General features: G+C 33.6%; 1 protein-coding gene across 7 annotated transcripts in view; it reads left to right on the top strand.

The window, feature by feature from the left end:
* Positions 1-12,462, top strand: part of INO80D (INO80 complex subunit D) — a 99,107-nt gene that overhangs the window by 11,566 nt on the left and 75,079 nt on the right. For 5 of the 7 annotated variants that reach the window (XM_037850066.1, XM_037850068.1, XM_037850064.1 and 2 more), the window contains exons 2-4: positions 3,837-3,929; positions 4,034-4,280; positions 8,996-9,741. In XM_037850066.1, coding sequence (XP_037705994.1) covers positions 4,063-4,280; positions 8,996-9,741 — 964 coding nt within the window. In that variant the 5' untranslated portion in view covers positions 3,837-3,929; positions 4,034-4,062. The remainder of the gene's footprint in view (positions 1-3,836; positions 3,930-4,033; positions 4,281-8,995; positions 9,742-12,462) is intronic. The other 2 variants (XM_037850069.1, XM_037850070.1) reach the window with 1 other exon arrangement.

The following is a 12,462-nucleotide window of genomic DNA, read 5'->3' as shown; positions in this document are numbered from 1 at the left end:
AGTATCTGTCATATCAATAAATATAAGATATAAATAGGATAAATCATTTATTAAGAAAATGACATATGAGAACTCTACTTTCTGCTTGATTTTTCTGTAACCCTACAAATAACTTCTCTAATTAAAAATGAAAGAGAGAATGACACTCAGATTGGAGCAAAAATTCAAACTCAATAGGAGATACATTTAAAACAGGGATTGGCAAATAATATTTTAATAAATATTTTAGACTCTATGGTCATATGGTCTCTTTCACAAATTCTCTGCTCTACTGTTATAGCACAAAAGCAGCCGTAGACAATATATGAATGAATGAGTATGGCAGTGTTCCAATAAAACTTTATAAAAACAAGCAGTTGGGCTGAATTTGTCCATAGTTTGCCAAACTCTGATATAAAATTTAGTGCCTCAGAAAACTTGAGAATGAAAGGATGGGCAAAGTCTTAACTGGCAGTTCAAACCGAAAAAGTCCAGATATTCATGTCAACTAAGGTTGAATTCAAGACAAAAAGCTTCAGTTGAGTTACGTTGCTTAATGTAAAGAGTGACAGTCTATTGGTCATGATTCTCGTATACCAAATAGTGTAGCATTAAAATTTTTAAGAAAGAAAAACTGTAATAAATATAAGTAGAAACACAGAAATCAGACTATAGTAGGGGATTTTGATTCATTTCTTCCATCCCTTCACAAAACAAGCAGACAAAATATATAACGACATAGGGGACATTAATAGCATGATGTAAGGTATAAAAACAACATATATGGTGTATCAAACAATATACCCTGGAAACAATGAATACTGTTTCAATACCTATTTGGCTCCAAAGAAAATCCCAGTCAAAGAAAAAAGTAGAGATAATACATGAATATATGCAGATTATGCCCTCTGTTCTTAATTAGGAAAAGAACAAAGGAAAGCCTAAAACCCTACCATCTAAAAATTTAAGTAACGCTGGGGTCAAAGGAGAAATTAAAATATGAAATCCAAATCAGCTAGAAATTACTGATAATAAAAAATCTCTATATTAGTACCTATGAGATACGGCTAAAGCAGTACCCAGAAGAAAATACACAGATATAAATAAATTACTATGCAAGAAAAGAATGAAAATTTAAAAAATTCAACCCAAGAAGTTAGAAAAAATGACAAAATAAACTGGAAAAAAGAAAGTGAAAATAAGAGCAGAAGTTGATAAATTAGAAAACAGAAAAGTGAAGGTACTAATAAATCCTAGAGTTTTTTTAAGAGGCTCTTGATAAAAATATTAGAACCCTACAGAACCTAATCATGAACAAAAGGAAAAAATACAGATTTCACATACGTGAACACAAACAGAATATGGTAGAGAATCATAGATCATTTAGGAAATTAAATGTAAGAGGTCACTCTGCTAAATCTATGCAGATAAATTTGGAAACCTGAGCTACTGGGCCAGAAAGCACTATACCTAGGCAACCTTCTTAGGGACATGATAACTGCAGTGTTTTTTAAATTGTTCAAAAAGAGAAACTTTCTAAATTAGTTTTTAAACATTATATTGATACCAAATTCTGACAAAGTACAAAAAGGAAACTCTAGACCATTCTCAAAATGCAAAAATCCTAAATATCAGCAAGTGTGATTCAGTAGCACATTAAAAGAAAGAATATACTGTGGCTAAGTTGTATTCATCTCAGGCATATAAGAAGAGTTCAGCATCAGGAAATACTAAACACCCTATTTTTAAAATGCCAAAAGCAAAAAATAATCATCTCTCTAGATGCTGAAAAAGAATTTGGTAAAATTAACCTTTATTCTGATTCAAAAGCAAACAAACAAGAAAACTCTTAATAAAATAGGAATCAATACTTCCTTAACATAAGAGGAAATGTTGTCTTAAGGTAAAAGTCAGCATTATTCCTAGCGTTGACTCCAAACATTATCATTTATAGTTAGGAGGATGTGTATGGCCCTTATTATTCAACATTGTTTTATTCAGTCATCACAATTAGGAAAAAAAATAGTAAGATGTAAAAAATTGGAACAGAGACCTGATCAATCTTGACAGATGGTGTGATTGCATACCCAGATTATGTCAGTGAAAAGTGTATTGCCCTCCATAGTCCTCATATTCCTCCATCCTGCCCTCAAACCTCTTGATAATTTATAAAATATTCTCATATGTCTTCTTCTTACACTTACTTTTATCCATGGTATTTTTTTTTGAAATTTATGTAGATTTACCTGAACCAATTGGTGAAAGATTTATGTGTTTGCCAGGTAGATACAGGGCAAAGAGTGTAACAGTGTAACAGTGTAAAAATGAAAAACAGCATGGGTTTGCTTTGAAATATTTCCTGTCCCAAACACCCAGACCCAGTCAGGGCAGCTAAATCTAAAATTTTTAGTCAAACTTTTCCTCCTTGCATCCTAAGACGGTGAAAAGGGAAAGTTCTTAGTTTTTTTTTTTTGACATTGCTATATGTGAGGTTTACTTGGTAATGAATATGGTTTTTATTAACTAGGCTAATATTTCAGGTGTTTTTTTTTCCCCCTCTCCTAAAGTGAGATGTTTTTTAAGGGGAATACAAATTCTCTACATTTATTACCAGCAGGTGGAAAGTAGTAATGGTAATAATTAAAATTTATGAATCACTATTCTATTTGCCCATTGCTTACTACATACTAGGCACAATACTTAGTGTGTTGCATGCTTTGTCCATTGCTTACCAGACACTAGGCACAGTACTTAGTGTGTGGCATGTTTTGCTTAGAGCAATTTGGTGATAACATAGCTACTATTATTATCCCTATTTTACAGATGAGGAAACTGAGGTTCGGAGAGGTTAAATGATTTGTTCAAGGTAACACAGTAAGTGGCAGATTTGGGACTTGAACAACTATGCCTTCTGACTCTTCAAGCATTCATGTATCCTGTCATTCACTGGTATAAGAAACTTCATATCCAGTTTTCAAAGGAGAGGGTATTTCTTGAGTTTTTCTGTAACTGGTGTCGAAGCTGTTCCACCAGCCATCTGGGTGTCTTTGGGAGTATGGAGGAGGGTGAGTTAGACCACATCAACTCATTAAAATCCTGGCTTCACAAATGATTTGATTCTGTTTCATTGTAGACTATATGATGTTATAAAATACAAATGCTACTGTTGGACATTGTGTGTGTAGTGGCAGTGAGTATTGTTTAATTTCTTCCTTCCTAAGATTTCCAAAGTCTCATAAGCCGTGATTATCATCTTATTTTATGTAACACCGTGTGGTGCATATCACTGAACTGAATGATGGAAGTGTGGTTGGGTGACTAGACTTTGGGCTCAAGAAGGGATAAGTGTGGGGGAATATTAAAGGAAAAAAGCATTTTTAAAGCAAGGATTTGCACTTGTGTATTTGTGTATGTGTGTTTCATAGACATACTTGTTACAAATTGCCAAATATTTTCCCAACATATCTAAAAAGTGTAGAATTTCTGAGGAAGTTTTAGGTCTGTCATTCATTCCATTGGGATTGTAAAGGGATTTGGGTTCTGAAAATATGTAAAACATGGAACTACAGTAATGACATAAAAAGAAAGATCTGCCGCCTTATGACATTATTTGGTGAAGGAGCACTGCTGCTTTGTGGTATTTACAAAACTTAACGAGAGTAAAAGTTACTTAGTTCAATTCCTTTGGGTAAGGTAACTTAATATTTTATAATTCCTCCTAATTTCTTATTTGAATTTATTGGGATGTGGAATTACAATAAAGAATCCATCACGTTAGGAAAGGTGATACATTATATTCCAGGGTAAGCCAGTTTTGCTTATTTCTATGTTAACTAGGCCTTTTGATGTTTTCGTAGACAATCTGCTTCATCTTGATTCTGCAGCATTCCGAACTGTGGTATCCTTGGGGTTCTCTTAACATTGCTATGGTGCAGAAGATTTAAAATCAGGTATGACTGTGGGGTCAGAAGTCCCTCAGTGAAATTCTCAACTTAAATCTGCCTTATGCTTTCTGATTTATCATTGGGTTTCTTTTTTTGTGGTGGCCTTTTAGCTGATGTTCACAAGGAATAGAGTCACGTGATGTTTGAAGGGAAACATATACACTTCTCTGAGGTTGACAATAAGCCCTTGTGCTCATATAGCCCCAAACTGTGCAAGCAGCGGCGACTCAACGGCTACGCCTTCTGTATCAGACACGTTCTGGAGGACAAGACTGCCCCCTTCAAGCAATGTGAATATGTGGCCAAGTATAACAGCCAACGCTGCACCAACCCCATCCCCAAATCTGAGGATCGCAGGTAAGAGCTAATGACAGGAATCAATGCTTGATTTAATTAGTAAGCTTGGAATTTTTCTTTGTTAAAATTTTTTGGTAAGATAAATTTAAATGTTGCATTCTATGGGGAACCTGAGTAAACTTTGGAATGCTTCTGAAGAAAGATGAGAATGACAAATTTCAAAAAATGATGTGTGAATTTGGGGAATTATTTGAAATGTATGTTTGAATGTTTTCTTCTTTATATTGACTGTACAGATTTTCTAGAATTATTTAAAAAAATTTTCCCTTTAAAGCTGCTCCTTGAAGTCTTGATACTGATTTGTTTGGTTTGTGACCTTATAAAATAGTTCCTGACTACTTTTCTTATATTTATCATCTGCCAAAATGAGGGAAATTATCAGTCCTAATTAGGTGTTTTAACTAATGGTAATAATTTGGGGTTGTTTGTTTGTTTGGTTTTAATCTATGCTTGAAAGGTAGTGAGGTATGTACTTATTAAAAAAGGAAAAAAGAATACTTCATTTATCATCCTAAAGATTTACTTCCTATCAGACTTCTAAGCAATGGTGTTTGGCATTGTTTTATAATCTTTCCTCTTTTCGTTAAAAAGAGTTTCATATGTAGTGTACTCACCATAATTTAGAAACTGTGTTTTCCCATTAAGGGTATCACTTGAATTGTGAATTTATGCTTTCCTTAGTTAAAAAAAAAATGTGGAGGTGTTTTTAAAGCTTGGTTATTGACCTTTTATATTGTGAGGAAAGTTCATGCTATCTTTCACATATAATATTTTTTTCCTGTCTCTTTTCTTCAGTTCTCTCTTGAAACCCTTTTGATCATTGTAGAACATTACAGGGAGATGAACGCTTGTTTTCTGAAAGTTTTAGATACTGTTATCTTTAGGTAGAAAATTTGAACTTTTTACTACCTCTACCTTAAAAAATAAATACACAACCTACATCCAATGTCAACTTCATAAATAAATAGCTTGGAAAAAGAAATTGTGTATTTTATTGGTCATGATAAGCATTTTTTACATGTAAAGTGTGAAATAAATAATTTGTATTGATAGAGATCCCACCAAAATGAGCATAGTGTAATGTGGGGATTTGGAAAAGCTCTCTTAGAATTTCTAATCAGCCCTTAAGGCTTCAGTTACAATATGTGAAAGTTAGAAACAGCTGCTTAGTGAGGCAAGGAATAAAATTTTAATTCCAAGCAAGAAAGGAACTTAGGTATTAGGCTAAACATCTCTCTCCAGTTTGGTTTTAGCATGCTACATATGATCATTTCTAACCTCACCCCCCTTTTAACTTGAAGAATGGATGAACTTAGATTAATTTTTTTCCCTCACGCTCCACTGTAAACACATCTCCATAATTTTGTCTTAAAATCATTTATCACAGTTGTAGTTAACAGTCTTGGATTTTTTTTTTTTCATTTGAGCTGAAGGTAGTATTGTTTTAATAGCTAATAGCAAGAACTGAAGTGTGAGTCCCTCTGAATTTCTCCAAAATATTAATCCTCTGAAGCGGTTTTCACCTTTATCTTTGAAGTCCTTTTCTCTTTTTATAACAAGATAAGAGAAAGGACTTTTTGTTGATATATCAGGAGAAGCTATGTTTAACAGGCACTAAGTTACATATTTTTTTTTCAAAATTGATCCAAGGCCATATGAATACAAGTGGCATTAATACTATTTTGTTGTTTGTATGGTTGTTTGAAAATAGATTTGAGTGGACCTCAGAAGGAGGCAATGTATCTGAAGAAATCTAGGTTGAATCCATGTAATACTGTGTCTAAACCTGTGTATAAAATGTAAATTATTGTAACTATACTGAATAATATGCTTTTAAAAATAAATTTTCACTATTGTTAATGCACTTGCTCTTTTGGAAGATTTAAAATGGTTTTATATGTTGTTTTGTAAAGCAAAATCCCAAGGACTTTTAATCAACAAAATTATCTGGATGGTGGTCAGCTTCTAGCTTAGTTATCTGGAGTGAATTATAGATGCTAACTTACGGGTTTCCACTTTTTTGAAATCGAATATGTCATGAGCATATTGATATGCTCATGAATGTACTAATATAATTAAAAAATAAAGTATTTTCTAATATACTTGTACATTAGGAAGCTAAGGCTCATTTTTGTAGCCTTGGTTTCTCAGAGATTAGTGGTTATATTAAATCTGTGATTTTATATAATAAATCTTTAAATTTAAGTTTGTTATAGTTTTATAAATATATATAAATGTTATTTATATATATATGTAGTATATATTTGCCAAGAAATTTTGTTTCCTGTATATTTATTATTTTTTTTGGAATAGCTTTATTAAGATATACTTCACATGTCATGCAGTTTGCCCATTTAAAGTGTACAATTCAGTATTTTTTAGTATACTCATAGTTTTGCAGCTATTACCTAAATCTAATTTTAGAACATTTTCATACCCCCAATGGGTACGTCCTATACCCATTAGCAGTTACTCCCCTGTACATTTACTCTTATACCCTAGAAATTCGTATTTGTGTAACTATTTTAAATGTTATTCACAACTAAGTAAGCTGTCCTAGTTCTCGATATGAAGAATTTTTCTGTTTTAGAAGGGGCAGGTTTTTTTTATTTGTTGTGATAGTGCTCACAAAGAAGCTGGAGTGGTAAGGGTTAAAGGTGGGGGTTGAAGAAGGGTTGTTTATGCAGGTTAGCCTCTGAATGTTAAGTAATATGACATTGTAGCCTTTTTACCAGTTGCAGCTGCCCACATGTAAATGAGAAGTTTGATTTTTAAATAAAAAACACCCCATCTCTCACCACCAAAAAAGTTAATCCTTTTGTTAATTTTAAAATGAGTTGAAAACAACTGAAAACTTTTTCTCTTTATTAGCATGTTTTTCTTGTCTTGGAATCTTCTTGATTAATGCATTTATCCCTGATACTCTTTAACTTGCTGGCCACAGCGTTATGGATCTGTTGTGTTGATGATATATATGAGACCAACTCTTCCCTTTACTGGCCAGAGAGCTTTTTTCTTAGTAGGCCTATTTAAAATAAAAGACTGCCTCTGATAGATTTATTTCTAAGGCAAACCAGCAGACCCTAATAGGCACATTATAAGTCTTGATTATTTGGTATCTGTCTTGTTTCTTTTAGAGCAGTTGTAGGTTTACAGAAAAATCATGCAGAAGTACAAAGCGTTCCATACCCTGCCCTACCCCTCCCCACATTTTCTTTATTATTAACATTTTACATTAGTGTAATTACATTTGTCACAATTCATGAACCAATGTTATTATAACTATATTATTAACTAAAGTCCATAGTTTATATTAGAGTTCGCTCTTTGTGTTGTACAGTTCTAGGGTTTCTTGTTTTGTTTTGTTTTTTTAATTTTTATTGTGGTAACATTTATACCACATAAGATCTCCCATTTTAACAATTATTGATAAAATATTTTTGAAGTGGCCCAGTGGATTTGAAGAGTGACGTTAAGTATTCATTCTGTTGCCTCTTTTCCCAAACTGTGTTCTTTGGAAATATCACAGGTGTGCTGCCGTTGAAAATAGGTTCTATTTTCAAATAAGTTTGGGAAACACTCTTGGATGTGTACATCTTCTTCTTGGAGCTTCCTAATGCACATTATCATGCAAAATGCTTTGAGAAAAGTCACTCAACAGAAATAAATGACAACAAACCATTGCTTAATTTTGTTTAAGCTATCTTTTTCCATACTTGTTTTAAGTGTGGAATACTGTTTTTGTGGCATACATGCTAACATACTGTGAAACTGTATAAGAAATATGAGTTAGGAAACACTACTTTTCTGTTGTTTTAAAGCCTCCATAAGTTTTCAGTGTGATTGTTGGCATACCATTTATTCTACTTCCTCATTGTATGAAAGTACTGTATCCTTTCATAACATTTTAAAAAATAGCATTTAAATTACAAAAACAACCAACCCGTTGTTGAAGACTAAGAAGAGCCTCCATGAACTGTGATTCTAGTGTAATTCCAAGTTCTGTTGCTTTCCAGTTGGGTGGTATTGTGCAAGATGTTTAATTTCTGTAATGTTTAGTTTCCTCATCTGTATCAATGGCATTATTTTAGTACCTACTGCAGGTAGGCACCAGGTGAAACAATCCATGTACTTATATCTAGCTACTGAGAAACCCATTTCACATGTACTCCCACTAATTGATTTTATTTTACTTTCTCCTTCCATTCTATTTATTCTCTCTGTATGCATGTACGTGTGTAAGTAAAACACTTAGTAGATACTTGACATTCTTAAGGGTTATGTCAGAAGATCTTTGTGAATCTTCAAATACTTGAATGGCATTGGGAAATATATTTTTCTCCAGAAGAGAATTTTAAGTGATCCTTCAGACTCTTGATGAGTTACTTTGTGTGCTGTAAATAGAGAAGAACAAAGCCTTGTGAGAAGCAATAGCTGGGCAGTTATCCAGGGCCACTTACTGGCTGAATTACTTGCTTCTGCCTGTCAGCCTCTGTGCACGTACAAGTCACATATTTGCCTCAGCAAAGTTGCACAGACTTAAGAGAATTGCTCGAGAGTAGTGGAATTTGTATATATCAAATCCATGAATGCAGAGTTCCCATAGTCATACATTTTTTAACAAATTAGGATTTATGTTTTATATATACTTGTGTATTCTACTTTCTTAATATTTATAATGAACATTTTCACTTGCTTATGTGTGTTTTTTAAAGGTACTGCAACAGCCACTTGCAGGTACTTGGCTTTATCCCGAAAAAAGAGAGGAAGAAAAAGAATGATCCTATAGATGAGGTAAAGGTCAGGCACCAGATGGATACCATGGCCTTTAGCCTGACAGTGCCCACGCTGCCCTTGAAGATGCCCAATGGACTGGATGGAATGTCCCTCTCTCCACCAGGGGCAAGGGTCCCTCTCCACTATCTGGAAACTGAGTTGGAAGACCCATTTGCTTTCAACGAGGAAGATGATGACCTAAAGAAAGGGGCAACTGTGAGAAAGAAGTTGCAGAGTAAGTTGGCCCAAAATCGGCAGCGCCAGAGAGAGACAGAAATTTTAAAAGTTCGACAAGAGCACTTTAGTCCCCCTCCTGCACCTTCACAGCAGCCGCCTCCGCAGCAGCACTCCCACGTGCCACCTTTGTCCACTTCTTTAAAACCTCCAGCGCCACCGCAGGGTTTAGTCTGCAAGTCACCTCAACCTCAGAACACCAGCCTACCAATGCAGGGAGTGGCACCCACCACACACACTATAGCACAAGCAAGGCAGTTGTCTCACAAGAGGCCTCTGCCCCTCCTGCCATCCAGCAGGGCCCCTGCTGTCGACCCACCCAGGACCAACCGGGTCCTCATGAAAGCTACAACCTTCTCACCACACTTCTCTTGTATAAGCCGGCTGCAGAGACTGGTGAAACTGTGCACCCAGAAGCATCAGTTGAACACTGATCTGTTTCCCCATTTAGGTAAGTTGTCATCTTGTTTTGCCATATCATCTATGTAAAATATAACAAGATGTGCCCTGTTGCATGAGGCTTTGCTCTCCTAACTACCACATATGTGATGGGGGTAGAAGAGCACTTGTACAGAGTTGTACAAGCAAAAATACTATTGTTGAGCAGATCACCTTAAAGTAAATATGCTGTTAGAGGGGATAGGACTTGGGGAATAGGATATAGAAAAAAGAAGTTGGGAATTTAGAATCCCAGTCATAGCTTCTCTTCTTATTAACAGTGCAAGATTAAAAGGCAGTTGTGTTTGGTTGTGTGCCTCTCTGAGCTCAGTTCCTGTGTGTCTAATGAAGTTCTCGTCATGGTTATCTTAGGACTTTGGATTACGATAGCATTATTAATGTGTGCTGACAGTTAAAAAGAAAAACAACTTCATTTTTTTTTAATTACCAAAGCATTATCTGTTCATGATTAAAAAGTGAGAAAATACAGGTAAAACTTTTAAATTTTCATGTAGTCAAACTGTCTATCATTCCTTTATCACTTCTGAGTTTTCTATCTTTCTTGAAAAAAATCTCCTCTATCCCAAGATATTCTATGTTTTCAATTATTAGTTTGATTGTTTGGTCTTGTTGTTTTTGATTATTTAAACCTTTAACTCATTTGAAATTTATTCTTGAATGTGGTGTGAGCTATGACTTTAACTGTAGGAAAAATTATTTACATGACTATTACAGCAACAGAAAAATGGGCAAATGATATGAATAGAGAAAGAAGAAATATCAATGTCAATAGACAAATGAAAACCTCAACCTCCATAGCAGGTGGGGAAACACAAATTAAAATAATCAGTTACCATTTTATTATTGGCAAAAATTATATCCCATGTTGGTGAGGATATGGGATCTCATACATTGCTGGTAAGTAATCTGGCAATATCTATTAATTAAAAATATATGTATAGCCAGTAAACTCACCTTTGGTACTTTATCTTATGGATAAAAAAATATCAGAATGTAAGGATAAGTGTGCAAGGATGTTTATCAAATCATTGCTTGCAATGTTAAAAATCTGCAAACATCTGACTATCCAATAAGAAACTTTGATTAAATTATGGTACATGTATGTTTTATGAAGTATTATGCAGTTTTTAAAAAGAATGGATGATATCTGTAACTATTGACCTGGAACTATCCCTATTATATTAACAAGTAGACAAAAAAATCAAGAGTTTTGTATTCTACTTATCCCATTTTTGTAAAAAGAAACAAAAACTTTAAAAAAACGTATATAGAAAGATAAAAGTGTAAAGGATATACAAGACCACCCTGTTAACATTGGCTAGGACAAAGGGTATGGAATTGGACAGGGTATGTTTTTAAGGATTTGGGGGTAGTCATTCTCATATACTTTTATATTGTTTCATGTGTCGTTAAAACATGTATGACTTGCTTGTAGATATATAAAATTGAGTTTCTGCTACACATACTGTTTTGTAACGTTTTAAAATTTTTCGTAATGTATTTTCAAGTTAGTAATTTTTTATATACAACAGAATTTCTCATGGCTCAATTCTATATCCAATTTAAGTCATTTCCAGTTTATATCATTGTAAAATGTTGTAGGTGTACAGTCTTGCATCAAAGAATTACTGTCTTTAATTACATCTTTATTTTTTCCTTCAGCTAGATTCCTAAAAGTGGAATTGCCATTTCTTTAAGCTTTTTTCTTTAAGGCTTTTGATATGTGTTGCCAGATTTTCTTCAGAATTATTGTGTCAGTATACCCTTCTTTCAGCAGTATATAAAGAATGGCAGTTTCTCTACCTTTTTGGCAGCCCTGAATATTGTAATTTTTTGGCCTTTGCAAATTTGATTTTAAAATTTTCTTTAATTTGCATATCTTAGATCAGTGTTTCTCAAATTTTTTATCTCAAGATCCCTTTATAGAGCTTTTGGATATGTGAGTTACATCTATTGATATATTCTAGATTAGGAGTTAAAACCGAGAAATTTTTAAAATATGAATTCATTTAAAAATAGCAGTAAACTCACTGTGTTAGTATGTTCTTTTTATGAAAAATCACTGTGTTTCTAAAACACATATATAGTAAAGAGTGGCATTGTTTTATATTTCCTTTGGCAAATCTAATGTCTGGGATTACTGCTTCTGCATTTAATATATTGTGATATGTGATATGTTGTGGTATTTATTTGGTTTTGGTTGAAGTGATTGAGAATATGGATTCCTATTCATATGGATATGGATACGGAGGAGTATTTTTCCAATAATTGTGGATACTCTTCTTTCAATCTATACTGAAACTCAACAAATGGTAATTTGGAATCTGAAACCATATCAGTGAACATTTCTTACTCTGTTACATTAAAATCCATTAGTCTAGCTTACACTTTGAATGGATCTTTTATCCATCCATGATTCTGTACCATCACATTGTTGGTCATTTGAAAAATATTGACTCACTGAGTTAGGCAGATGTTCCAAATGTTGACACATTTCATTAATAGTCACACTTAGGAATTTTAATATTCACATTCAACAAGAATGACATCTGTTAATATTACCCAGTGTCATCAGAAAAGCCTAACTGTAGGAGATTTCTGAGGCTTTTAGTGTGGAATACAAGTTTTCCAAAAATCGAGCTTTCAAGTGAAAGTTTGAATTTTATCATTGGTAACATCAAATACTGTCAGTGGTTTTCCTTGACATGATGGT

The sequence above is a fragment of the Choloepus didactylus genome, chromosome 9 (assembly GCF_015220235.1).
Source record: "Choloepus didactylus isolate mChoDid1 chromosome 9, mChoDid1.pri, whole genome shotgun sequence".
Taxonomy (NCBI): Eukaryota; Metazoa; Chordata; class Mammalia; order Pilosa; family Megalonychidae; genus Choloepus; species Choloepus didactylus.
The sequence above is the reverse complement of the archived record's forward strand: the minus strand, read 5'-3'. Positions and strand labels throughout refer to the sequence as shown.